The sequence below is a fragment of the Drosophila mauritiana genome, chromosome 3L (assembly GCF_004382145.1).
Source record: "Drosophila mauritiana strain mau12 chromosome 3L, ASM438214v1, whole genome shotgun sequence".
Taxonomy (NCBI): Eukaryota; Metazoa; Arthropoda; class Insecta; order Diptera; family Drosophilidae; genus Drosophila; species Drosophila mauritiana.
Window position 1 is genome coordinate 4,194,670 of NC_046669.1, and position 22,491 is coordinate 4,217,160.

Here is a 22,491-nt window from a genome sequence, read left to right on the forward strand (position 1 = left end):
TATATTTTTTTAAAAGCGAATGGACTCTTGAAAGGGTGTTAAATGAACCAGTTCCGAAATGGTACCGATGTACAACTTCAGTTTCGCAGCCCTGGTATGTTCCGGTTCCACAGACAGCTGAGCAGGCTTTGTTTAGATATTGTAAATTGTTGATTTCTCGCAGCAAAAAGCTATTTATTCGTAGAGCTAAATAATAAGAAACACATTCGCAATGGATCCAGCACTGCTTCGCGAACGCGAGGCCTTCAAAAAGCGGGCGATGGCCACGCCCACGTGAGTACCGCACTTGTGGCCCCTCTGATAAAGATGGCTTCACGAAATTTACATGTTATCCTTTTTAAATAGCGTGGAAAAGAAGTCCAAGCCCGATAGACCAGCTCCACCGCCGCCTAGCGATGATTCCAGGCGCAAAATGCGCCCGCCCAATGCTCCCAAGCTGGACGCCACAACGTGAGTTCCTTGAGAGCCTCTGCTACTGCCAGAAATGGTTCCTAACCATGTGGAACTCTTGCATTCCACACTTAGGTACAAGACCATGTCCGGCAGTTCCCAGTACCGCTTTGGCGTGCTGGCCAAGATTGTGAAATTCATGCGCACACGTCACCAGGACGGCGACGACCATCCCCTGACAATCGATGAGATTCTGGACGAGACCAACCAGCTGGACATCGGGCAATCCGTGAAGAATGTTAGCTACAGTGCATGATAATTTTTAGCAGGTTATCAACCCAATATTCCTCTATTTTAGTGGCTTGCCAGCGAGGCTCTGCACAACAATCCCAAGGTGGAAGCCAGTCCCTGTGGCACGAAGTTCAGTTTCAAGCCAGTCTACAAGATCAAGGATGGCAAAACGCTGATGCGTCTGCTCAAGCAACATGATTTAAAGGGCCTGGGCGGCATTTTGCTGGACGATGTCCAGGAATCTCTACCACACTGCGAAAAGGTGCTGAAGAACAGATCAGCCGAAATACTTTTTGTTATTAGACCCATTGACAAAAAGAAGATTTTGTTCTACAACGACAGGACTGCTAACTTTTCGGTGGGTCATAAATGCACACTTCTAAAATCCCAGCCTAATTAATCAATTCTACCATCTCAGGTGGACGACGAGTTCCAGAAGCTATGGCGCTCGGCTACGGTCGATGCAATGGACGACGCCAAGATCGACGAGTACCTCGAGAAGCAGGGCATTCGCTCCATGCAGGACCATGGCCTCAAGAAAGCAATTCCCAAGCGCAAGAAGGCGGCCAACAAGAAGCGCCAGTTCAAGAAGCCCAGAGACAACGAGCATTTGGCCGACGTTCTGGAGGTCTACGAGGATAACACACTAACGCTGAAGGGTGTGAACCCAACGTAGAATAGAAACATTAGATTATACAAATAAAAAACACTCTCAATGGAATTAAGTACACTCGAAACTGGATGTTATAAATTTGTTTACCCTCTGCCAATCTAATTGAGATTCCGCTGTGGCCGAAATCTCATTCCTCAAGATTTATAGTACCAGATTGCTGTTCTGCCTGTGGCTTTGAACTTAAAAATATGACGACCGACACAGGAAAAGATAATTAAAAAGCAAAACTATGTAATCTTTTCCTGACATTCCCCATTGCTTTCCACACCTGGTGGCTGGTGGTGTGCGTGTTTGAGGGCCAGAATCGATGCTGGTGGGCAGTTAAATTGGCAACAGAGGGAAGCCGTAGCTTTAGTCTGCACTGAACAGCAGCCAAGTTCAGTTGGAATCGATTTGGAATAACCTACATTTTGGTACGGCGGTGGATTATTGTTAGCCATCCTTTTCGTGGTGCGGGCTTATCGGAAAATTATCTATACATTGCACTCTAAAAAAAAACAGATTGTGTTGATATTTGCAATCTATTAAGATTACAAGATATCGATATTTAATATAGACAAAAATATTGCTCATACGACACGTATGACAGTCATATTGATAACTAACGTTCTTCATTTAACTTGTTAAATTTAAAAGATAGTGTATTCAGAAGTGGGCTTGCAGGAAATCTGGTTCTTTGTTTACTTGGCTTGACTCTTTGGCACGGACGATGAGCTCTCTACTCAGCGGCAGAAACTTGTTTTGAAATACTCAATTTGTTTAATTATCATACCCGAAGCATTCGCCAGTTGGCTTTGAGAGTTTCTGTGCTGAGGTTGACGAAATGAAGTGGACGCGGACTGCACTTGGAGTGGCCCTGCTCCTGGCCCTGGTGTCTCACCTGGCGGCCCACAGCTCGGAGTGAGTGATCAAACCTCGTTTGCTATATAGATTAGGTCACTGACTTTCTCTTTGACTTGATTCTGGCATCCAGTGACTTGGTTTATGGCTACGAGTGCCGCATTGGCCTCTGCCAGAAGGTGGAGCTCAGCGAGGAGAACTACGCCAAGGCCATCAGTCTGCCCGTGTGCCGGCTCTTCTGCGGCAGCTCCATCGGCACTCTGTGGCCCAAACCGACGGGCACTGTGCGTCTGGACACGTTGATGCGCCAAGTGGACATCTCCTTCATTGACTTTAATTTCAATGGCACTGCCCGCCAGCAGAAGCTATGGCGAGCGGCTGAAGACCGTTTCATGGACATGCTCGAAGCCCAGATCCCGGATCGCAAGGTTCTGGCACGAGGTGGCTACCGTATGTCTGTGAACATCAATACTCCGGATGAGCCGACTCCGGCCAGACTCACCCTGGATACGGATGAGAGCTATACGCTGGACATTGATACGGATGCCTCGGGTCATGTGCTGGCCAACATAACCGCGGCCAACTTCTTTGGAGCCCGTCATGGTCTGGAGACCCTAGCCCAGTTGATTGTCTACGATGACATCCGCCGCGAGGTTCAGGTGACTGCCAATGCCACCATCAACGATGCTCCGCTGTACAAATGGCGTGGATTGCTCCTGGACACCTCCCGAAACTACTACTCTGTGAAGTCAATCAAAAGGACGTTGGGTAAGGCAATGGTTCAGGAAAGAGGCAGGGGAGGGGTATGTTTTACATTGACTCTACGAGTATTCTTTTTTCCTCCTTAGAGGGCATGGCCTTGGTCAAACTGAACACCTTCCACTGGCACATCACGGACTCGCACAGCTTCCCACTGGAGGTGAAGAAGCGACCGGAGCTGCACAAGCTGGGAGCCTATTCCCAACGCCAGGTCTACACCCGTCGGGACGTGGCCGAGGTTGTGGAGTACGGCCGCGTGCGAGGCATCCGTGTTATGCCAGAGTTCGATGCCCCTGCCCATGTGGGTGAGGGCTGGCAGCACAAGAACATGACCGCGTGCTTCAATGCCCAGCCATGGAAGTCCTTCTGCGTGGAGCCACCGTGTGGCCAACTCGATCCCACTGTGAACGAAATGTACGATGTGCTGGAGGACATTTACGGCACCATGTTCGATCAGTTCAACCCGGATATCTTCCATATGGGTGGCGATGAAGTGTCCACTAGCTGCTGGAACAGCAGCCAACCCATCCAGCAGTGGATGAAGAAGCAGGGTTGGGGACTGGAGACCGCCGACTTTATGCGCTTGTGGGGACACTTCCAGACGGAGGCTCTTGGTCGCGTGGACAAGGTGGCCAATGGTACGCACACGCCGATCATTCTGTGGACTAGTGGTCTGACCGAGGAGCCCTTCATTGACGAGTATCTGAACCCAGAGCGTTACATCATTCAGATCTGGACCACTGGTGCAGATCCGAAGGTCAAGAAGATTCTGGAGCGCGGCTACAAGATCATTGTGTCGAACTACGATGCTTTGTACTTGGACTGCGGCGGAGCTGGCTGGGTGACCGATGGCAACAACTGGTGCTCTCCCTACATTGGCTGGCAGAAGGTGTACGACAACAGTTTGAAATCTATCGCCGGCGACTACGAGCATCATGTACTGGGCGCGGAGGGAGCCATTTGGTCAGAGCAGATTGACGAGCACACCCTGGACAACCGCTTCTGGCCCAGAGCCAGTGCCCTGGCCGAACGACTTTGGTCAAATCCTGCCGAGGGTTGGCGCCAGGCCGAGTCACGTCTGCTGCTCCACCGCCAGCGACTGGTGGACAACGGTCTGGGCGCGGAGGCCATGCAGCCGCAGTGGTGCCTGCAAAACGAGCACGAGTGTCCCATTGACGCGTACGATGCACAAGTTTGACCAGCTATTAAACCTATCCTCTTAACGGTCGCTATCCTTGTAGATGTAGTCGGGGCAGCGGGCGGCTTGGGTTGATCGTCCTGTTGCTACTCTCAACGCTCTCTGCCTGAAAATAAAGCACAGCTCAAAGGTGGCCTTACGCAAGTGTCGTTTATTTTGTTAAATATAAATGAGATTATTGGCCCTGCTCCGCGCCCTATTCCGATTCAAAGCGGCAGAATGTCGGAAGTAATGAGGGAAATCCGTACAGCTTCGACGATTCTTTCGAATATGAACAGTAGCAGAGTTGGACAGTTTACGCTTCAATGTGAGGTGAGGCTTTGCGAGTGATGGTGTCCACGGCCTCAAGCATAAACTCCTTGGACTCCTGAATATGTACGTAATGAGTCTAGATACTAAAAGCAGCTTTCCCTTGTGCAATATTTTGAATGGAAGCTTTACTCATTCCACTCTTCCTCGTTGCGTCCAAACTTGTAGACCAAACTGGCGAACAGGATGAAGACGTTTTGCATCAGCAGAGCCACGCCAAACCAGCCATCTTTCTTTTCTGAAAAACGATAAGTGGGTGCAATTCAGCTAAGGAATCCTTAAATCCCTGTTTATTTCTTACCATTGTTGATGAAGTCGTCGATCATCACCCAGATGGCGGCAATGATGGAGGCAAAACCCATTAGGAAGCCTACAAGCAGCCAGATCTTTGCTATCCTGGCGCCGGACTCCGATGAGTTCTCATCCGAAATCTGCGCACAAACAAAAGAAGTGAGTCACTTGTGTAGCCCAATGATAAGTGTGTTACATGTTCTCCCTTCACTGCGTTCACCATGCAGAAGCTGATGGTGCCGAAGATGCCGATGAAGACGTGTCCTGTGGTAATCTGGTGCTTGCCGTCGATGGACATGGCATCGATTAGAACCCACCATCCTGCGAAAAACTAAGGAGAAAAAGTTGCACTGTCAGGCGGGTGGCTCTTTGTCTGCGGTTGTTGCCTTACCAGAAGACCGGCTATTATGGAGGTGTTCCTGTTCCTGGACGCATCCCCCGTGAAGTGCATCGCAATATTGTCCAACACGCCCATTGTTTAGGTTTTAAAACGTAATTCAATTTATTCCACTCTTAAATCTTCTTGTTTTGACGCACAGGGTTGTCTGCCTTCAGGTGAATACAAGTTTTCTTCATTGTCTATCGCAACCCTGTTTTAGTATTAAGTGTTTTCACACCTGAACTGCAACAGCAACATATACTTTTTGCTGTAACACAAATTAACTCCGTTATAAGCAGAAAGTTGCTGTTAATTATATATTTTGTGCAAAAAATTTGCGCAAAAATTCAAATGTTTAATTTTAAAAATACTGCTTATGCAGCTGTGTTGTTTTTTAGTACGTTAAAGCATGTCGTCTTTTTCAGAAAGTCCAATACGGTCACACACAACTTCACGTTTAACACAATTTAATTGATTTCCTTATTATTTAACAACCGATCGCAGCGACACGAGTGGGTGCGTGTGGTCAGTTTTAAAAAGAGATCGCAAAGGAATCCTAACCAGAATGCTAGTCATTAACTCATGCAGAGCTGCCTCCAGATTGGCGCTACGCAGCCTCAATTTGCGATCGCCGATCGCAACGCGCACTTTCTCGACGGGATTGGCCCTGAAAACGAAAGATGTGTGAGTATCTCCCCCACCCCACGAGCACTACACACTAGCTCCACACCGCCAGATCAGCGTAAACATTGACCAATCTCGCTATTGCAGTGTTAACATAACCTTCGTGCGTGCCAATGGGGACAAGATTAAGACGTCCGGAAAAGTGGGTGACTCCCTGCTGGACGTGGTGGTCAACAACAATGTGGATCTGGATGGCTTCGGGGCCTGTGAGGGCACGCTGACCTGCTCCACCTGCCACTTGATCTTCAAGACCAGCGATTTCGAGAAGCTACCCGACAAACCCGGTGATGAGGAGCTGGACATGCTGGATCTGGCGTACGAACTGACGGACACCTCGCGGTTGGGCTGCCAGATCACCCTGTCGAAGGACATGGAGGGCCTGGAGGTACATGTGCCCTCCACCATCAATGACGCACGTGCCGCGTAGATAGACACCACTGTTATCAATTGTTACAATTTTGAGTGCTAATTCGCTTTAGTTCAACCTAGATGTAGTCAATAGTTTTGAATGAAATCGTATGTATTGTCCCAGGGACACGAACCTCAGGCGGCTATAATGGATGCGCGCATAAATCCGATTCCAGGTGCGGATTAGCGTCCGCTGTTGTTTTTAAAGTGTTTAAGCTCAAAGGGATTAGATCAATATGTAAATATTTGTGTTGCAATAAATTTACATGTATTTTCGTACTTATTTTGCTTTTATTTAAACTGTGGATACAAGCATCCAGCGTAGATATCATTTTTAACCAATAATATATATGCCTTTTTATTTCTATTGGCAAAAATAGCCGTTTTTAAATCGGTCTTGTTTATATTTCGAACAGAGTTTCTGATATTTTCATACCTATCAGTTGAAAAGTGTTTATCAGTAGACACATTTTTCTGCGTGTATTCATGATTCCGCACTTGTGCTTGGCAAATAAACAGGCACAAGCAAAGATTTTCCTCGTTATCATTGTGATAATGCAGTTTTAAAAGGGGAATCTTAAAGACTGTAGTATACTTTTGAACAGAAGTTCGTAATAATAATAGAATTAGGAGTGGTAATCATTATTTAGCAAATCTAAGATGATTTGCCTTTTGTATGACAATGCGAACCATATTAATCTTTATAGACAATTCATTCGTTTTGCCAAACTTGTTTTGTTTATACCAAAACTTCCAGTCACGGCCAACACAAAAGGCTGTTATCAAAACCCCCCAACACAAACATTTCATCACACTGATAAAGTTTGCATTAGCTTTGTTTGCGTTTCCTTATCAGTGGTTCCCAAGCTCGATAATCAGAGTACTATTAGAACCCATTAAAACACTTGTCGCTTAATAAAAGTAAACTTTTTATTATTTCGCAGCTATCAAATAAAGTAATAAATAAATAATTTAATATATACATTTGCTATATTAACTTATTGTAAACGATTTTCTGCTTTTCCATGTTTGCCGCTTCATTACTTCGTTTGTGTTTATTTTCTCGATATTATTAACTTGCATATTGTAACATTCGAGGCGAATCTGTCCATTCAGATGGCCTCAAATCCCGCGTAGGTATAACTGAAACTTAACAAGTCTGACAATTCAATTTCGCTTTGCCTAAAACTAGGGAAACATATGAAGGATAGAGCGTAGTGGTAAAGTAGGAAACCATTTGAAAGTGGCGGATTGTGGGATCTCAATAAATAACCGAAGAATAAATAGTTATGGGATGGGGTGCCTATGGGGAATGGGCTTGGAATGAGTGTTTCTGAAGTGCACATAAAACTGATTTGGTTTTCTGTTCACGCCGATCGGTCGCTGATGATGGTGATGATGGTCCGGTCCTCTGGCCCGATTCCAGATCCTTAGTTCACATAGGCCATGCCCGCTCCCTTGCGGTCGAAGTGACGCACGCGGACGAAGAGGAAGGCGGCGACTAGAGAGGCGACGGCCAGGACGAGCAGCAGCATCACCAATCCGCCCACAAAGCTGGGCACCGACATGCAGATGGTCTCCGCATCCGCGGACCTGGCCGACTGGATGACCACCGTCTCGTTGCTGGCATTGCTGTTCAGCGCAAAGTTAACGTCTCCGGGCGCCACCACCTGGATGATTCGGCTGGTGTTCACATCGGTCATCTCCTGCGCGTTCCGCTTGTAGATCCTCTGTGGCTTCACCACAATGTCCATGGTGTCCCTGCGCCTTCGCACGCCGCGCAGATCGTCCAGTCCCTCCACGGAGCGTGGGCGTCCGCCCAGGGAAACCAGGTTGCCACCGGCACTCAAGTCATCCTTGCGCTTCACCGTGCTGTACTGACCGCTCTGTCCTGGCAGTGGTGGTGGCGGCAGACCCAGTTCGTTGCTGCCAGTGGGCTGAGGCTGTGGCGACTGGGAGCTGGCAGGTCCCGACACGGTTCCCGAGTCAGCAGTGGGCACTGCCGCCGAGGTCTGAGCCTGCGGCGAGGGCACCACATCCGGTTGGTTCTCAGAGTACGCTCCAGTGGCATCGGAGGCAGGGTGACGTGGATCAGGATAGGCAGCTGGTGGCAGAACTCCGGGGCCGCCCAGGGCGAAATCGTTCCTCTCGTATGCCTCTGGGGGACCGTACTCCTCGGACAGACCATTGGCGCCAATCTGGGGCAGACCGTACTCGCCACCTGGCAAACCGGGACCGCACTTGGGCTCGGGGCAGTTGTAGCGGCACACCTGTATGACGCACTGGAAGTGCACATTCATCGAGTCGGGGAACTTGAAGGCCTGGAAGTAGGCGAAGCTAACCACCGATGCCGAGGGTCCGAAGTTCTTGATCTTCTGGAACTTGCTCATGATCTTGGGCCTGACAACGCAGCCATTCTGATCAACCAGCTGGATGGGAGCCCGCTTGCCGTCGTGGGCCACACAGTTGCGCACCAGCATATCGAATTTGTTTTCATCATCCTTGATGGCCAGCACCATGGTCATCGTCTGTCCGATCTTGACAATGCCCGAAACCTCGGAGGCCCAGGGTCCCTTGCCCACCTGGATTTGCATCCAGCACTGCAGGTTGTCGCCCAGGAAGTTAGCGGTCACCGCATGCAGCATGTCCACCTGGAAGGGCCTGAAGGTGACGGCCTTCTCGTAGAAATCGTACCAGGTGCAGCGCAGCTTCCTGGCCTGATCCCACACCTCCTGCACGTAGGGATCGTACTGAATGATGATCGTGTTCTCCACATAGCTGCCCGATGGCGTGGGCGCTCCATAGCCGGCGGCGTTGTGGTTGGCCGAGCTGGTCATGCCGCAGCTGTTCAGGAAGATCTCGAAGGTGGCGCTCAGGTGGCCGGTGCCGGGCTTCAGGTGCACGCAGTGGGGATCACTGTAGAATCCCTTGGAGAAGATCATGCCGTAGAAGGGTCGGTCGAACTCGATGTTCACCCGCATGTGGGTCTTCTCGCACTGCACCTGCAGGTGCTTGATCTGCGGACTGTCGTTGGTGCTGGCGAGGGGCCATGCCTCCTCGGACACATCGTTGGTGGCTCCGGTGCTCAGTGGTCCCTGGGGCGCTCCGTAAATGGGCGCCGGTGGACCGTAGCCGGCCCTGTGTTCGAGGGGCAGGGCGGCGGACTCAATGTGCGAGGCATCGCCATGCACCGACAGGTGCTGTGGAAAGAAAAGAAGGGGAAATTCATTAGAAAAGGAAAGCAATACAGTTAATTTTGTATTTATTAAGCTCTCATCAAGCGAAAGATACTGCAATAGTGCGTATGAGCAACATCACTTATACGCAGTGTTGCACATTTCAGACATGTGCCAACTCAAAAGTTTTCCTCTTGTTTTTCGAAACGATGTCAAAACACTCCGCCCCCTAAAAACGTTTCGATTAGAGCCTAGGTTATGGCTCAGATCACAGGATTGCGGAAAGCTCTTGTTTCGGGTTATCTTTTCCGTGATACAATTGGATGTGGGTTATGCAATCGCAATCTCAGCCAGACACCGAAATCACTCTCGACGACATTTGGCAAGAAGCGATGCGAAGCGTTGAAAATTACACGACAGCTGGAGTATTTCAAAATTAAATGGTTGACAGAGCGGCACGCTTAGCAAACCCCAGAAACACAAAACTAAAAGCTCCAAATGGAGTTTAACCCATTGCGTAAGACAACGGAGAAAGAGCCACGCCCCCGTTTCCCCCGCAGGGCTTGTCACTTTCTTTCTGTCTTTCGATTTGGCTGCGGCTTCGCATCTGGCTCATAATTTTATGGGCTTGTGGCTGCGCACGGGAAGCGGATGTATCTCAAAGTCCGGCGGGGGCACCACGAAAACCGAAAGTTAAATCCAGCACGATGACGGTGTGGATTTTTCTGTGGTCCGCTGCTGTATTTGTTTATTTATTATTATATTTGTGCTTTTTTACTTTCGGTGGCTGGTGACCATGCGCTGAGATGTCGTGAGATGATTTTGAAAGTGAAATGACCAAAGGAAAACGAGCTGGCCAACAAAAGAAGCAACGTACCTAATGGAAAAAAAAATAGAGAAACAAAAACACAACGTCTCGACTATTTTCTTTTTTGGACATTCCACGCACTTGGCGATGGAGATATCAATATAAACACATCGATCGATCCATTCGATCGCCTCGATGGCATTGGTCATTTTTCTTCTCTCTTTTTTCCAGCGTTCGACGCTTTGGAGAAAGAAAACTGACAATAAATAAATAATAAAGCAATCTCTGTGAATTAATGCGCCATAAACAAGAAAGTCAAAACTGGTACAAATCAGAGCATAACTGCAATTTCTTCGCCGCCTCAGCACCCAGACACGCAGTTGGTTAGTTGGATGGATACCTGGATGCTTGGACGACACTCGCCTGGCCAACAGTTTCTTTGGCCAGCTTGCGTTTGAGTTTTCCTTGACGTGATTGCAGCGGCTAAACTGCGCCGATTGGTGTGAGTGTGTTTCTGTTTTCCATCGGCCACCAGTGATTGATGCGCTTTAAATAGCCCACTGATGGCTGCCACTTTTTCGAGGGGGGGAAGGGGGCGACTATGTCTTGGCCATGCTTATCAATCGAAAGCGTGCGGCAGCGCCAAAGAAATCCGCCAAATTTATGGCTCATCTCATATGGATTGGCAGTCCATCGCGGTGATGCATATGAGAGGTATTTAAGATTTTTCTAATTTAATACCTCTCTTTAGCTGTGTAAGCAATCATGTCGCTGTCATATTCATTTATTTAACTATATCCACCAGATACATTGAACATCTGTAAGATTGAAACTCACTTCTAAGACAATGTTAACTCACTGTAAAATAAATTCTAGTTGTAATATATGTACTTCCCCGCTTCTGCACTGAGTAATCTCTTTGCTTTTCTCTCTCTCAGCTAATTTTCCAACTCTAATTGCAATGATTAGCAAAGTGCCGTTTAGTTGCTACATTGTCCGCCATTCCTCCACCGGCCAACTCTCTCGATATCGATATTGATATTGATCTGCCAGCAATCCGCTATATGCATAGTCTTCTGACTTCCCAACTTCCAACTCCCAACTTAAGATCGCAGCTCAATCCGTCAGTGATTTGCATTCGAATCGCTATTGATCGAACGGTAGTCTATCTTTGAGTCGAAAGTGAAGAGATCCGCTACAGGTTGGGTCTGCATACGAAATGAGCTGCTCCAAAGTGGGCCACACCGCAGAGATCTTCTAACTGTACGCCGCCTGCTGGATGGAGATCAGCGCTTCATGCCCAACACTTTCGTGTGGAACTTATGGAGCTACACTACATCATCTATAAGGTATGCCCACCCACCGCCAAGCAACCAACTCACCTGTGTGTTGAGTACCAGGCACAGGACTATGGCCATTAGGCTGCTGCGTCGCGTCAGGTGTCCCATTTTGATCTGGTTGTGTGTGTGTGGTGTTTGGCTTGAAATTGAAATTCCAATTTGACGCCCTGGAAACCAAAAATGTGGATTTTTGGATTTCGCTAGTCGGCCTCGCTCTGCGGCTTTCTTCTTCGCTGCTGTTTGATTTTTGGTGTGGCGTCTGCAAGAAAAGAAAGGGGAACAAGGGTAAACAATGCGACCGATTTGCATACGAATATTTTTCGAGGCCAGATGTAAAGGCGCTGTTATTTGGCACGGGCTGTAAGGCCGTTAGAAAACACTGTTATCGAACCACGCAGCTTATCTCACTTATGCATAATGCTCAAGCAAAATCACACCGTTTTGGGCGAGCATATTCATATATCTGAACATAAACATATACGCAGTCGACTTTATGGCCGTCATTAAGCGGCCAAATTAATAGCCACAATTGCCCGTTTGCTGGCTTATGGTGTCAGTTGATACGAGTACACGCGCTGAGAAAGAAAACTGCATTTGATGTTAAGCAAATGAAAACTCGCGCGCACCAAACAGGAACCACTTTCTATTTTCACTATAACAGTACTCCGCAAGCATTTGGCTTCTTCCAATCCGAATGCGACTGCGACACACGAATCCATACGAATCCGAGTACAAATCCGAGTCGAAGACGCCAACGCAGCGTCTGGTTTTCCACACGGTGGCTGCACTTTACGACCATCCATTAATTTCGACTGTTTTTCCTTACGTTTAACAGTCGCACTCTAGCATGACTCGGCCATCGGCTTAACAGTGGCCCAAAAGCGTCTTGGCCTGGCTAACAGAGCTCAGTGTTTTTGTACTTTTTGGCCTCCAACGATTCCGAATCCCCGATGCCGACGGTGCGCCTGCGTTCGAGTGCCGATAAAGACTGAAGACTGGCAGACTGAAGACCGGAGAGACTGGAAGACCGAAGACTGACAGCTTTCACACAGCCGCCGGAGCGATGGAAAAGTAAGCGGCTGCTCTGCCGCGAACGCATTTCACTTGCTCTCCCGCGACTTTACCCTACTGTCTCTCTGTTTTTATCATTTCTTAGTTTTGTTTTTGGCTCCAACTTGCAGTCTTAGGTTTTACTTTTACACACAGTGTTGGGTGCCCAGGTCTTATTCCGAAAAATAACACATGTAAATGGGTTTTTAACAAGCCGCGACCATAAAGTCCGTCGAGGAGCCGCTGAAAACCGGCTTGCTGGCGTTGAGCAAGTGTACCATTAACCCACTGAAACAGTAACGGATGCCACTAAACTGGCTGACAATTGTTTTTGGCAACAGGAGGGGGCCAAGTCGCTGGTTGGGGCAAGCACTTCAAAACTAAGTGCCCTAATGGCCCTTCAGCTGATCGGATTATGCAATCATGGTTTTCTAATTTCCAGTAAATCAACTATAAAATATACCGATTAGCTAGTTCCCTGCAAAACTAATCCTACACTCATTTTAAAATATAAGAACATAACTATTGAGAACTTTGAGAATATGATAGTTCATAAGATGTTTCTCATAAAAAATGCCTATACAAAATTGTGACTTTTACGACTTGGAAGAAAATTGAAATATTTAAATGATATATGCCACCCAGTGTGACCATAAAAACATAGTTTAGAAGCTGTACTCAAGAAATGGGTTAGGTCAGTGCTGATCACAATTAGCGATATTTTTACTGGCAGAAGACATCGTAAAATTAGCAAAGAACTTGCAAATGTCTTGTTCGTTTAAGTGTGCTGGCCATTTAACGGCGCTTTAGCCATTTATTTGACTATGTATTTTCAATTTGATTTTTTCGGCCACTTTCTTGCCCAGGAAATGGCCGCAAATTTGCATATAAAACTAGAAATCTTTGGCAATTAGCAAAAGGCGGCGAAACTCTGTTGGTTTTCTTAATTTTGTGCCCAGCTAATTGCTGGCACCCCTGCAAATGCCTTATCAAGCGACTTCAATCGCCACCAAAGAAGCCAGCAAATCTTTCTTTTTCAGCAGCTGATGGAGCTTGTTTAAAGCTCATTGTTGCTGCTGTTGGCTGTTATGTGTAACTGCCAAATGGAATTGTTTATTGTGGCTGTTTGGCAAGTGAAAGTTTTTCACCGCCTTCTTCTTTTAGTTTTTTTTTTTTTCTGGCTCTGCTCGAGCCCGCGCTTCTTACAGCTGCCGCATATAAGGGCATATTTATTTTTCTCTTGTTTGGTTGCCAGCTTTAATTAACACTATATGGTAAAGTTATTTGCTCACATATCGCGGGCGAAAGGTGCAACTGGGGACTTTTGTTTTCAGCTAATTAGCTTACGATCTGGCTTCAGCATTTTTCATTTCTCTGTCATATATATTTACAGTATCGGCGCATTAAATCATGTGAAAATCATGCTGGCAAGTGAAAATGCTACGAAAACCAGCTGGCTGACTGGTGGCGATGTCTCCACTCCGCCAATTGATTGAATGACAATGCGTGACGCTATATAAACAATATGGTGCATGGTATGGCATATGGCAGTGGTCCAGTGCAAACTAGGTGAACCACTGGGGCACTCACATAACTCGCGGTTGGATCGTTCTAATTCTCGGTAATTTACGTGGCTTACATTTCGGGGTCCCCCCGAGCCGGATATCGATACGAATCGGACAACTCAATGGACGGTCGTGTGTCCCCAGGACCCGATGATTTGAATAGCCGGCACACGACATTTCCTGCGACTCAAAGTCAAACAAAGCCAGGCTGGCACTGTAATTTCTCTGATTGTAAGGCACTTTTCACACATTTCAGCCCCTCGAGCTGGTCTAATTCGATAATAACTCTCATTGCTGCGCTGTGCTATTTTCATCTCCAAAATTTCCTTGTATAGAGACTCGCATTCATTGACATCGGTTGTCAATTAAAAGAAAACGAAATTGCATTTAATGCCATGGCCGAGTAATTATTTATCAGCACTCGCGCTGCATTTATTTTTTGGTTTTGGCATTTGCCAAAACGGCTGCTTGCAGTCCATTAATTTAATTGAACGCTTTCACAAATCCCCCGCCGTCGTAACTAAAACTCACATCTTTTTCGTTTTCATTCATCTTTGGCGTTTCGCAGCCTCGGGGAGTAAGGCTTTTGTATATATAAAAACGTATCTACATGTCTTCATAAATGTCTTGGATATTTGCTTAATTGAGTAGCTGACAAATTTGCTGCTCTTGACACGGGTTGGCCGATGTCTGGAGATGGGTATCCCAGCTGAAAGGGGATCCCAAAAAAAAGCTTAATAGATGACAGAGGTGCGGTCGCCAGCGCAAACACTTCTTTGGTTAACAAAACAGAACTTGGAATGGAGTTTTATGCGTTGGAATGTGTTTCGTTGTTTGTCGATCGATTCCGAAAGGCGGTTGTTGCTCGGTAAAAGTTTCACTATTGCAGATGCTGTGGAACTACTTTTAATACACCGAAAACAATTAAATGCGTTCGTAGCTGCTTACATTTTGTACACTTGCTTTGATTATTAAGTGCTTTCATGGAATTTATTGACATAGAAGCGTGTCATATTGCGCGTTAAGATTGATTGATAAAAAATATGAAACGAATTTATAAAAACCCGAATTAAGTGATCTCATATAAAGGGCAATAAATTTAAAGATAGTACTAACTTTCAAAATGTGCAGCATTACTATAAACATTACCATATAAGTGCTGTTAAAGCTTATAGTTAAACATTAATGCAAAGATAAGCTATTCTGGACAGCTCCATATATATATATATATAGACATTTCATAACACGCTTCTTGCAGTGCAGCATTTCGAAATTGTAACGGTAAGACCAGCGTTTCCACTCAATTTAATGTCATCTGTGGCTGCCGCGGCTTTTGTGGCCGTAAACGATCGATATTATTTGCCATAGTGGCATAGAAACCGAAGTCGGCCGCCCCAGCCGCTTCCAGATAACCCCCTTCGATCCCCCAGCGGATCATGCGTAATTAACTACACATGTCGATATCACGAGCTTCGGATGCTGTGAAAGTGAAATTTGTTCGCACCGCCAGCGAGCAGCAACAATGGAGAAGGAGTGGGGCTGAAAAAGCGCAAAAATGTTAACAGCCGTCGAGGGTTTTTTCTTGTAAAGGGGCAATTTACTTTCGTTTACTCGCGCAAGTGTGTGCGTGGTGTGTGTGTGTGTGAGTGCCTCAGTTAACTGTGTTTTTTATGGTTATTAAGTAACTTCTTTCTTACAGATAAACAGATGGCAACCGAGGGTAAAGCGATTAGCTCTGAAGCGTGCTCGAATGTTGAAAGAGGTCTTTGCTGACGAAATGCCCATATATGTTTCCACACAAATTTAATTTTCTTCCTATAACTTTTTAATTTGCATCGGTAAATGTTTCAGTTAGTGGTTCGTAAATTTAATTCCATGATTAAATCGGTTCGGGCAGTTTGGACATACCTTTAATAAGGCTTACAAACTCGGTAATCGTTTGGTTGTTTCTGATAATTTTGGTCATTTTGGTGTGTGTTTTTCTTAAGCAATTTTAAGGAGTACCAATATTTTGCAAGCTATATGATTGAACTGTTCATAATGCAAAATATGCAACAAACCTCCTTAAATACAAAAGACTTAGGCAACAAACTTCCTTCAATACCAAAGACTAGTGCAACGAGCATGCAAAAAACAAAAGACTTAGGCAACGAACTTGCGCCAATATGGGAGGAACCCGCAGTTTTTCGCAACTTAAGACCGAGCTGGCGATAAGATGAGCCCCACAGCCCGGACATTATGTAAAATAGAGCAAACAATTAATTTTCTATGCTCCACTTCGGCGACAAGGCGACAATTAACCAATGAGATAAGGCGAAGGCGCCCGCAGACTTGCCTCAGGTGTTGTCTGAGTGGCAAATGAAAGTAAATTGTGGCAGCCGCAACTTCGACGGCATTCCATTCACTTGGTCGTCGCTGTTGGGAAATTGCCTTGCCGCATGTGCGTACAAAAATGATAACGCAATTTATCGCAAAATAGGGAAAGTGAATTTAGAAATGGGCCTCGCGAGCAATTTGCATACTGATCTGGCACGCTGCGGGTTGAAGGCCAGGGAAAAGATATGTGGGCATACGACATAAGGGGTGTGAAATATGCTAATTGAGAGGAAATTGCAATCATGCCAAAGGAAACGAAAAAATACCGTCGTAAACGGCATTTTTTGCAAGCTATTATTAACTGCGTTTGGCTGTTTGCAAGCTAAACGCTCCAGGAGCTTAAGTACTATTACTCATTTTTACAATTATTGTAAGACTTGAAAGTCCGCGCTTAAAAAATACAAGACGACACCTTATAGAATGGCTCAACTTCGTGATGAGAAGCAATTAATTATTTTTTTTAAACAATTTCTCCAGTTCGCACTGAACCATAACTTTTCCCAAAAAACCCCGAAAAATTACGATTTCCCGTTACCTGCTAACTGTTTCCGTTAACTGCCCAACAGTTGTGGCAAGTAACCCCTCGCGGATCATTAGTGGAAAGCCGCTAGCCAGGATCAGAGATGCAGATGCAGATAAAAGGAAACAAGACAATTAACATAATTCACAAAACCCCCTATATTCTCCTGCCCATTTTGGCTTCCTTTTGTTGCTGGCCGTTTTTACTTTCCATTTCTTTTAACGGTAAACGCGAAATCCGCCAAAAAACGACTCCAATTGCAAAAAGGGGAAAGGAGGTGGAGGTGGTGGCGCACATCGGATCGCGATCGGATGCCATTGAATGGGCAGAACCGGTTGCCGCTGCTGCCATTGCCGGCCCAACGAAAGTAAAAACTCAAGGGCTTGCACTTTCTGCCCAAGTTATCCGGTCCAGTTCAGCGCCGATCGGTGAAAGAACGATGGAGGTGAAAGAAGGCGGAGGGTGAAAGAAAGCAAGTAAAAAGCGACAAGGTGATCAACGGAGAAAGATGCAGAGTAGAGAGGGGCAGAGCTGAGCTGCAGGCATATCCTCCAGTTGCAACTTGCAACGCATCGTTAGCCGAAGCCAACTCGAAACCGAAGTTCCAGTGGCAGCCAGCAATACGTGCACTTTGAGAAAAGGCAAGTGCAATGTAATGCAAATGTAATTTAAAATAAAAGAACATTTTATGCTGACAAGATCTCACAGAAAACATATCAATATTCAAGTGGCCATAGCCTAAATAGTTTTGAGTTATTTGCATATAACATCATATTTTTTCTCCGTGCAGAAACATATCCAACGAAGTTGGCGAAGCCCAAGCCGGTTGCATTTTGCTCTGAAATAATTAGTGACCCAATTTCGGGCTGCGGCGGCTGTCGCCACGGAGCGGCCTGTTCCGCTTGCCTGCCCGCCGCACCACTGAGCCACCACCACCGCACCACTTGCAACTGGCAGATCGCAGTGGTGCAAGCAAATTGCTCGACTCTGGTGCTCCGCTTGCTGGTGGTAGTGGTGTGGTGTTGGCGTACTCGTACTTTGTGGCATGCATGCAAAGAAAGTGGTTTTCATTTCTTTTCAGCGCACCGCTCAGTCACACATGCAGTGCTATATAGCATAGTTATACGTTACTTGAGATGTTTCGTTTATGCTGCTCGATTTTTGGAGTGACTCTCGTTGAGTTAATGTGCGGCTCAATCAAAAAAAAAAAAGTGCAGGAAAAACGAAATACGAATGGATCTCTGGGCGGGCATTGATTTGACTGATTTTCCATGATTTCCATGATAATTTCAAATCAACTTTGATTGCGTCTAATGAAGAGCTTTGGGTGCAACTTGAAGTGGGCAGTGGCGTGCAGCGGATGGTGCCAAATGAGATTTTGTGGTCAACAAGCCGAAAAACGCTGAGCTGGCCGACGAGATTTAGAGGGTTAACAGAGTTAACCAAGTGAAAAGGAAAGAAATCAAAACAAATGGAAGTGAATTGAATTATTTCTTGAGAATAACATTTGAAATGAAATATGAGAAATATAAAAGTGGATTGAAAGTCAAGTGAAGGTTTTCATAAAGAAATTGTAACTCTGGTAATGTAACCATTTTGTATATATAAGGTGTCTTTTATATTACATCAATTTTAAAATATATTTTGTTATTTTAGCTTTATTTTAACAACTAACTCTGTAATTTTTCTTTCGAATTCTATTTCATTCTTTTCTCTTGGCAGCTAATGAAAATCGCGTTTTCACAACTCCTGGAGCTGCCAATGAAAGTTCGGTCGCTTTTCTTTTTTCTTTCTATCCCGTTGTTGTTTGACATTTTCACGCTGCCATGAAAAACTGCGTGAAAATTGCACAAGGCGGCGAGACAATTGCCGTTAATTTGAAATTGTCGCCAAGTCCCAGAGCCAGTTGCCGCGATCTTGAGCCAGGGTTTTCAGAGATTCAGCCGCAGTCGAGAGCGAGAAACCAGTAATTATTGCAGCAAGTGGTGCAGCTTCTTTCACTATGAGAATGTCTGCGTCTGCGGCGTCTGTCTGTGTGGAATCAATTAAAAGTATTGCCAGGCGCTATGTTTGGGCAGCAATGACAAGCGGTGGCCCACACGGCGTATGAGCAATGCAACCCAGTTGGCCGAGAGCGCGCGTGCTAAGAGATCCCGCGATGCTCAGATACTTTGTTGCATAGATACAGATACGGAAAGTATATATGCTAGATGCGATCGTGGTGTTTCTTATTCAAGACAGAGCGCACCCAGCGAAATTGTTTTCATGCGCTGCGACCCAAAGTGGAGCAGTTTTTGAACAAAGCAATTCGCAATATTAATCAACAGAGAAGCTGCAATACATGTGTGTATGGAAAACTCAGCGACTGCAACTGCAGCAGAAGCAGAGGAAGAAGCCACGACTGCGAATGAGAAGCGGCACAAGATAATTTCAGACTTTCATTCGCGCGAAACGCGATGAAATTTCACCAGCAGAAAAATCAGCAACATGAGACACAGAACGAGCGCCGGCTACTGCACCACCGAACCACTCGAATCTCGTTTCAAGTGGGTGGTGGGTGGCTGGATGGCTTCTTTCTCTGGCCAATTGAGAGCTGTGAGTATGCAAATCCAAATTAAGTTTAATGAGCCAAGGGTTCCACATCAGTTTTATGCGCTTCACGCCTCAGCGGCGCCCTAACTATTATTAATAATAGTTATATTTCCGCATAATGCACGACGACGAAAGTTGCCGTGCGTTTTTGGCTTTCTTCTGCACTCATTTTTTTTTCAACGAAAATAACAAACATTTACGGGTATTCTCTCTTTCGGCGAAGTGATTGCAACGCTTTTGTAAGCAAATGGAACTGTGGGTTGAGTGTTGGAACGTTTTTTACAAGTTATGTGAATGGGGCAGATGTTTATATGGTCGGCAGACAGACCATAGACAGTTAGGTGGCCAACTGATCATTAATTTTGTTTGAGGTGTGAAAAAATGGCATCAATGTAACAATGGCTCTTTGAATAACTTTAGCTCAAGACCAGCATTTTTAATTATCACACAGAAAGTGGAAATGTGACTTCAAATTTTACAAATAATATGTATATATTTTAAACATATTTTAAGTACGCTTTGTACTTTAATTGAACACATTTCCAGCAGGTTCATTTCCTAAGTCTTTTATTTCAGTAAGCTTTTTATTTAATTCCACTATCTTGTGACACTAAGATCCGTTCATTGATCCCTATAACTTAATTTCGTCACACTTTCTTACCTTTAGTCAGTTTAAATCCTTGGCATTGGGTTCGGTTAATCCCTTTCAGCTGGAGTCAATGGCACAGCGGCGGATCACGATTGCTTTTTTATGTTCGGTGTTCCACTGGAATCGAGGATTCGGATGTGTTCGTTGCACAAATTGAAACAAGAGCAAGTCTCGAGTTGCTCACTTGATTTTGTAGCTTGTTTTTATATATTCGAAATTTCCAAAATATATTCCAATCGATATAGAGTTTCGATTCCGAGCACTGCGATCACGGAACGAAGGGACGCGCTGCGGACGCGGAGGTGGCTAACAGGACGCGACTGGAGAGACAACTCGTCGCACACAAAGTTGAAATGAAAATGCGGCCCGGCCGTATCGCTAACCAAGATTTTATATCGCGTGAAAGTTTTGACCCCTTTACCATTGGAGCTGTCGCTCCGCTCGAGCGCCCGATGCCTTGAAAAGCGGCGAAGAGAGCTCACGAAGATTGGAAGACTCGCTCTTTTGCTCGGCAGCAGCTCGCCGAATGCAAAATATGCCGTTTTCGGGTATTCCAAAAACAAGTTTTCGGCCAACTTTTCATTTCAGGCCGCTTTCTGCTGCCGCTACGGGCCACCTTTTTCTCTTTCTCTTGCGGTTTTCAAGTAAGTGATATATATAAATCCAATCTTTTTTTGCCCACCGTCTGTGTGGTGTCAAGGTAACTGGTGACGTAGATCGGTGGTGGTGGCCTGCCGGATACCGAGCGAGCTACCTCAACGATTGCCTAATTTCGATTGTTATTCCAAAAGGGTTCGCGTCCGGCTGTGAGTCAGCTAACGGCTTTTTTTAGCCACGCTTGTTATTCTGGCCAATGCATTGGAAAATTAAATTATGATCGCCAGGCGCTTATGCAATCCCTAATGACATAATGCACACACTTAACGGGCCATGCGGTGTGTACAATATGGGCGGTGTTTTTTTTTTTCATTTTATTGACCTTTGTGTGTGCGAGGCGTAAATAAATTTAATTCGGTTATCAAGTCAACTTTTGTTTCTCTAAAGCGTTTAGAAAAGGTTTCGCTTTTAATTGAGTCATTTACAGTTTCAAGTTCGTTGCCTAAGTCTTTTGTTTCTAGGGTAAATGAATTTAAAGTAAATCAAATAACAATGTGTTGATTGTGCATCTTGAGCCATTGTTCATGCATAATAATATTCACTGCTGTTGTAAGAATAAATTGTGAAAGTTTTTTTTTTTATTAAAAATAGCTTTAAGAATTTGTAGGTATTCAATTGAATGCAATATGTTGGCAATTTCATAAGAAAAAGGTATCTCAATTTGGGTTATATTTTTTAATTAGCTACATATCAAGAAAATGATCAATTACCCAACCATAATTGTTTAAATGCAGTGATAATTTTTTAAATGCAGTTTTCTTAACTTCTTTCAAAACCAAATTAAACAAATTAAGACACGTGCCAGGAAAATGTCCCAATTTTGTGTGATTTGAGGTTGTTTCCACCAAACTTAATTTAATGATTTCAGCCCAATTTTCAAATGCCTTTGGCTAGTAATTCCATCTGCCCATTGCACAACCCAAGCAAATAAAGAAAAGCAAACAACTTTGTCCCAATTTCCTAGCAACAATTTGATCAATTTGCCAAAGTGCCAAACGAAAAAGTAAATTTGTCGCCCGCCACTCTCGATTTTGCACAAAAGAGATGTGTCTTTTGGACCACTCCACCAATTTCCGATGATGAAATGGCATAAAAATGCCAATTCAAAGCGGGCAAGTGAAACGAGTGAGCACAAGCCAAAAAAGTGATTAAGTAGAAATGCCCAAATCCATGAGAGATACAACATGGTTGGCCGACAATTGGCCAAAGCCGATCCCAAATGCTAAGAAAGTAATCGGCGATCGCTATGAACTTTCATTTAAATATATATCTCCACAGGTACGCACCTTGGCTGCCCAAGCGATGACATCGAAAGAAATCGAAAGTTCCGCCTTTTGCCTTCGGGTTTCGATTTCATTCAAAGTCAATCTCGGCCAGGGCACGGCAACGCCCCGGATTTGGATTTCCACGCCCCTAGTGAATCACCCGCAGCTCCGTGACGTAGATCCTCTGGCACCCCGCCACATGAGCTAGTAACATTATCGCCCCCAGTTACGCTTCCAAATCGAAATTGGGTCAGGGACGTGCCTGGCATGC

At 45.5% G+C, this 22,491-nt stretch overlaps 5 protein-coding genes across 8 annotated transcripts; 3 read left to right on the top strand and 2 right to left on the bottom strand.

Moving 5' to 3' along the window:
* The first annotated feature begins 41 nt into the window (after window positions 1–41).
* Window positions 42–1,418, top strand: LOC117139012 (general transcription factor IIE subunit 2). 2 transcript variants are annotated; one of them, XM_033301105.1, is made up of 6 exons: window positions 42–94; window positions 164–273; window positions 346–450; window positions 526–688; window positions 749–1,039; window positions 1,100–1,418. In XM_033301105.1, the coding sequence occupies exons 2-6, from the start codon at window positions 212–214 to the stop codon at window positions 1,355–1,357; spliced, it is 879 nt and encodes a 292-aa protein (XP_033156996.1). In that variant the 5' UTR covers window positions 42–94; window positions 164–211; the 3' UTR covers window positions 1,358–1,418. The 2 variants fall into 2 exon arrangements, with proteins under 2 accessions (XP_033156996.1, XP_033156995.1); XM_033301104.1 differs by lacking the exon at window positions 42–94 and having other exon boundaries at window positions 101–273.
* Window positions 1,419–1,752: 334 nt separating this feature from the next.
* Window positions 1,753–4,298, top strand: LOC117139501 (chitooligosaccharidolytic beta-N-acetylglucosaminidase). 2 transcript variants are annotated; one of them, XM_033301831.1, is made up of 4 exons: window positions 1,753–1,767; window positions 2,133–2,254; window positions 2,328–2,962; window positions 3,043–4,298. In XM_033301831.1, the coding sequence occupies exons 2-4, from the start codon at window positions 2,178–2,180 to the stop codon at window positions 4,149–4,151; spliced, it is 1,821 nt and encodes a 606-aa protein (XP_033157722.1). In that variant the 5' UTR covers window positions 1,753–1,767; window positions 2,133–2,177; the 3' UTR covers window positions 4,152–4,298. The 2 variants fall into 2 exon arrangements, with proteins under 2 accessions (XP_033157722.1, XP_033157723.1); XM_033301832.1 differs by lacking the exon at window positions 1,753–1,767 and having other exon boundaries at window positions 2,071–2,254; window positions 3,043–4,132; window positions 4,195–4,298.
* On the bottom strand, window positions 4,283–5,318 carry LOC117139502 (transmembrane protein 50A). Its single transcript, XM_033301833.1, has 4 exons — window positions 5,143–5,318; window positions 4,948–5,082; window positions 4,762–4,891; window positions 4,283–4,698 (listed from the first exon to the last, which is right to left on the bottom strand). Exons 1-4 carry the CDS (start codon window positions 5,224–5,226, stop codon window positions 4,589–4,591), a joined length of 459 nt encoding a protein of 152 aa, XP_033157724.1. The 5' UTR covers window positions 5,227–5,318; the 3' UTR covers window positions 4,283–4,588.
* A 235-nt stretch (window positions 5,319–5,553) lies between these two features.
* Window positions 5,554–6,501, top strand: LOC117139503 (adrenodoxin-like protein 2, mitochondrial). The gene is made up of 2 exons (XM_033301834.1): window positions 5,554–5,814; window positions 5,902–6,501. The coding sequence occupies exons 1-2, from the start codon at window positions 5,696–5,698 to the stop codon at window positions 6,239–6,241; spliced, it is 459 nt and encodes a 152-aa protein (XP_033157725.1). The 5' UTR covers window positions 5,554–5,695; the 3' UTR covers window positions 6,242–6,501.
* Window positions 6,502–7,134: 633 nt separating this feature from the next.
* Window positions 7,135–20,665, bottom strand: LOC117139500. Of its 2 annotated transcripts, none has more exons than XM_033301828.1 (3): window positions 20,311–20,665; window positions 11,589–11,805; window positions 7,135–9,422 (listed from the first exon to the last, which is right to left on the bottom strand). In XM_033301828.1, exons 2-3 carry the CDS (start codon window positions 11,652–11,654, stop codon window positions 7,653–7,655), a joined length of 1,836 nt encoding a protein of 611 aa, XP_033157719.1. In that variant the 5' UTR covers window positions 11,655–11,805; window positions 20,311–20,665; the 3' UTR covers window positions 7,135–7,652. The 2 variants fall into 2 exon arrangements, with proteins under 2 accessions (XP_033157719.1, XP_033157720.1); XM_033301829.1 differs by lacking the exon at window positions 20,311–20,665 and adding an exon at window positions 12,373–12,523.
* Between the last annotated feature and the right edge of the window lie 1,826 nt (window positions 20,666–22,491).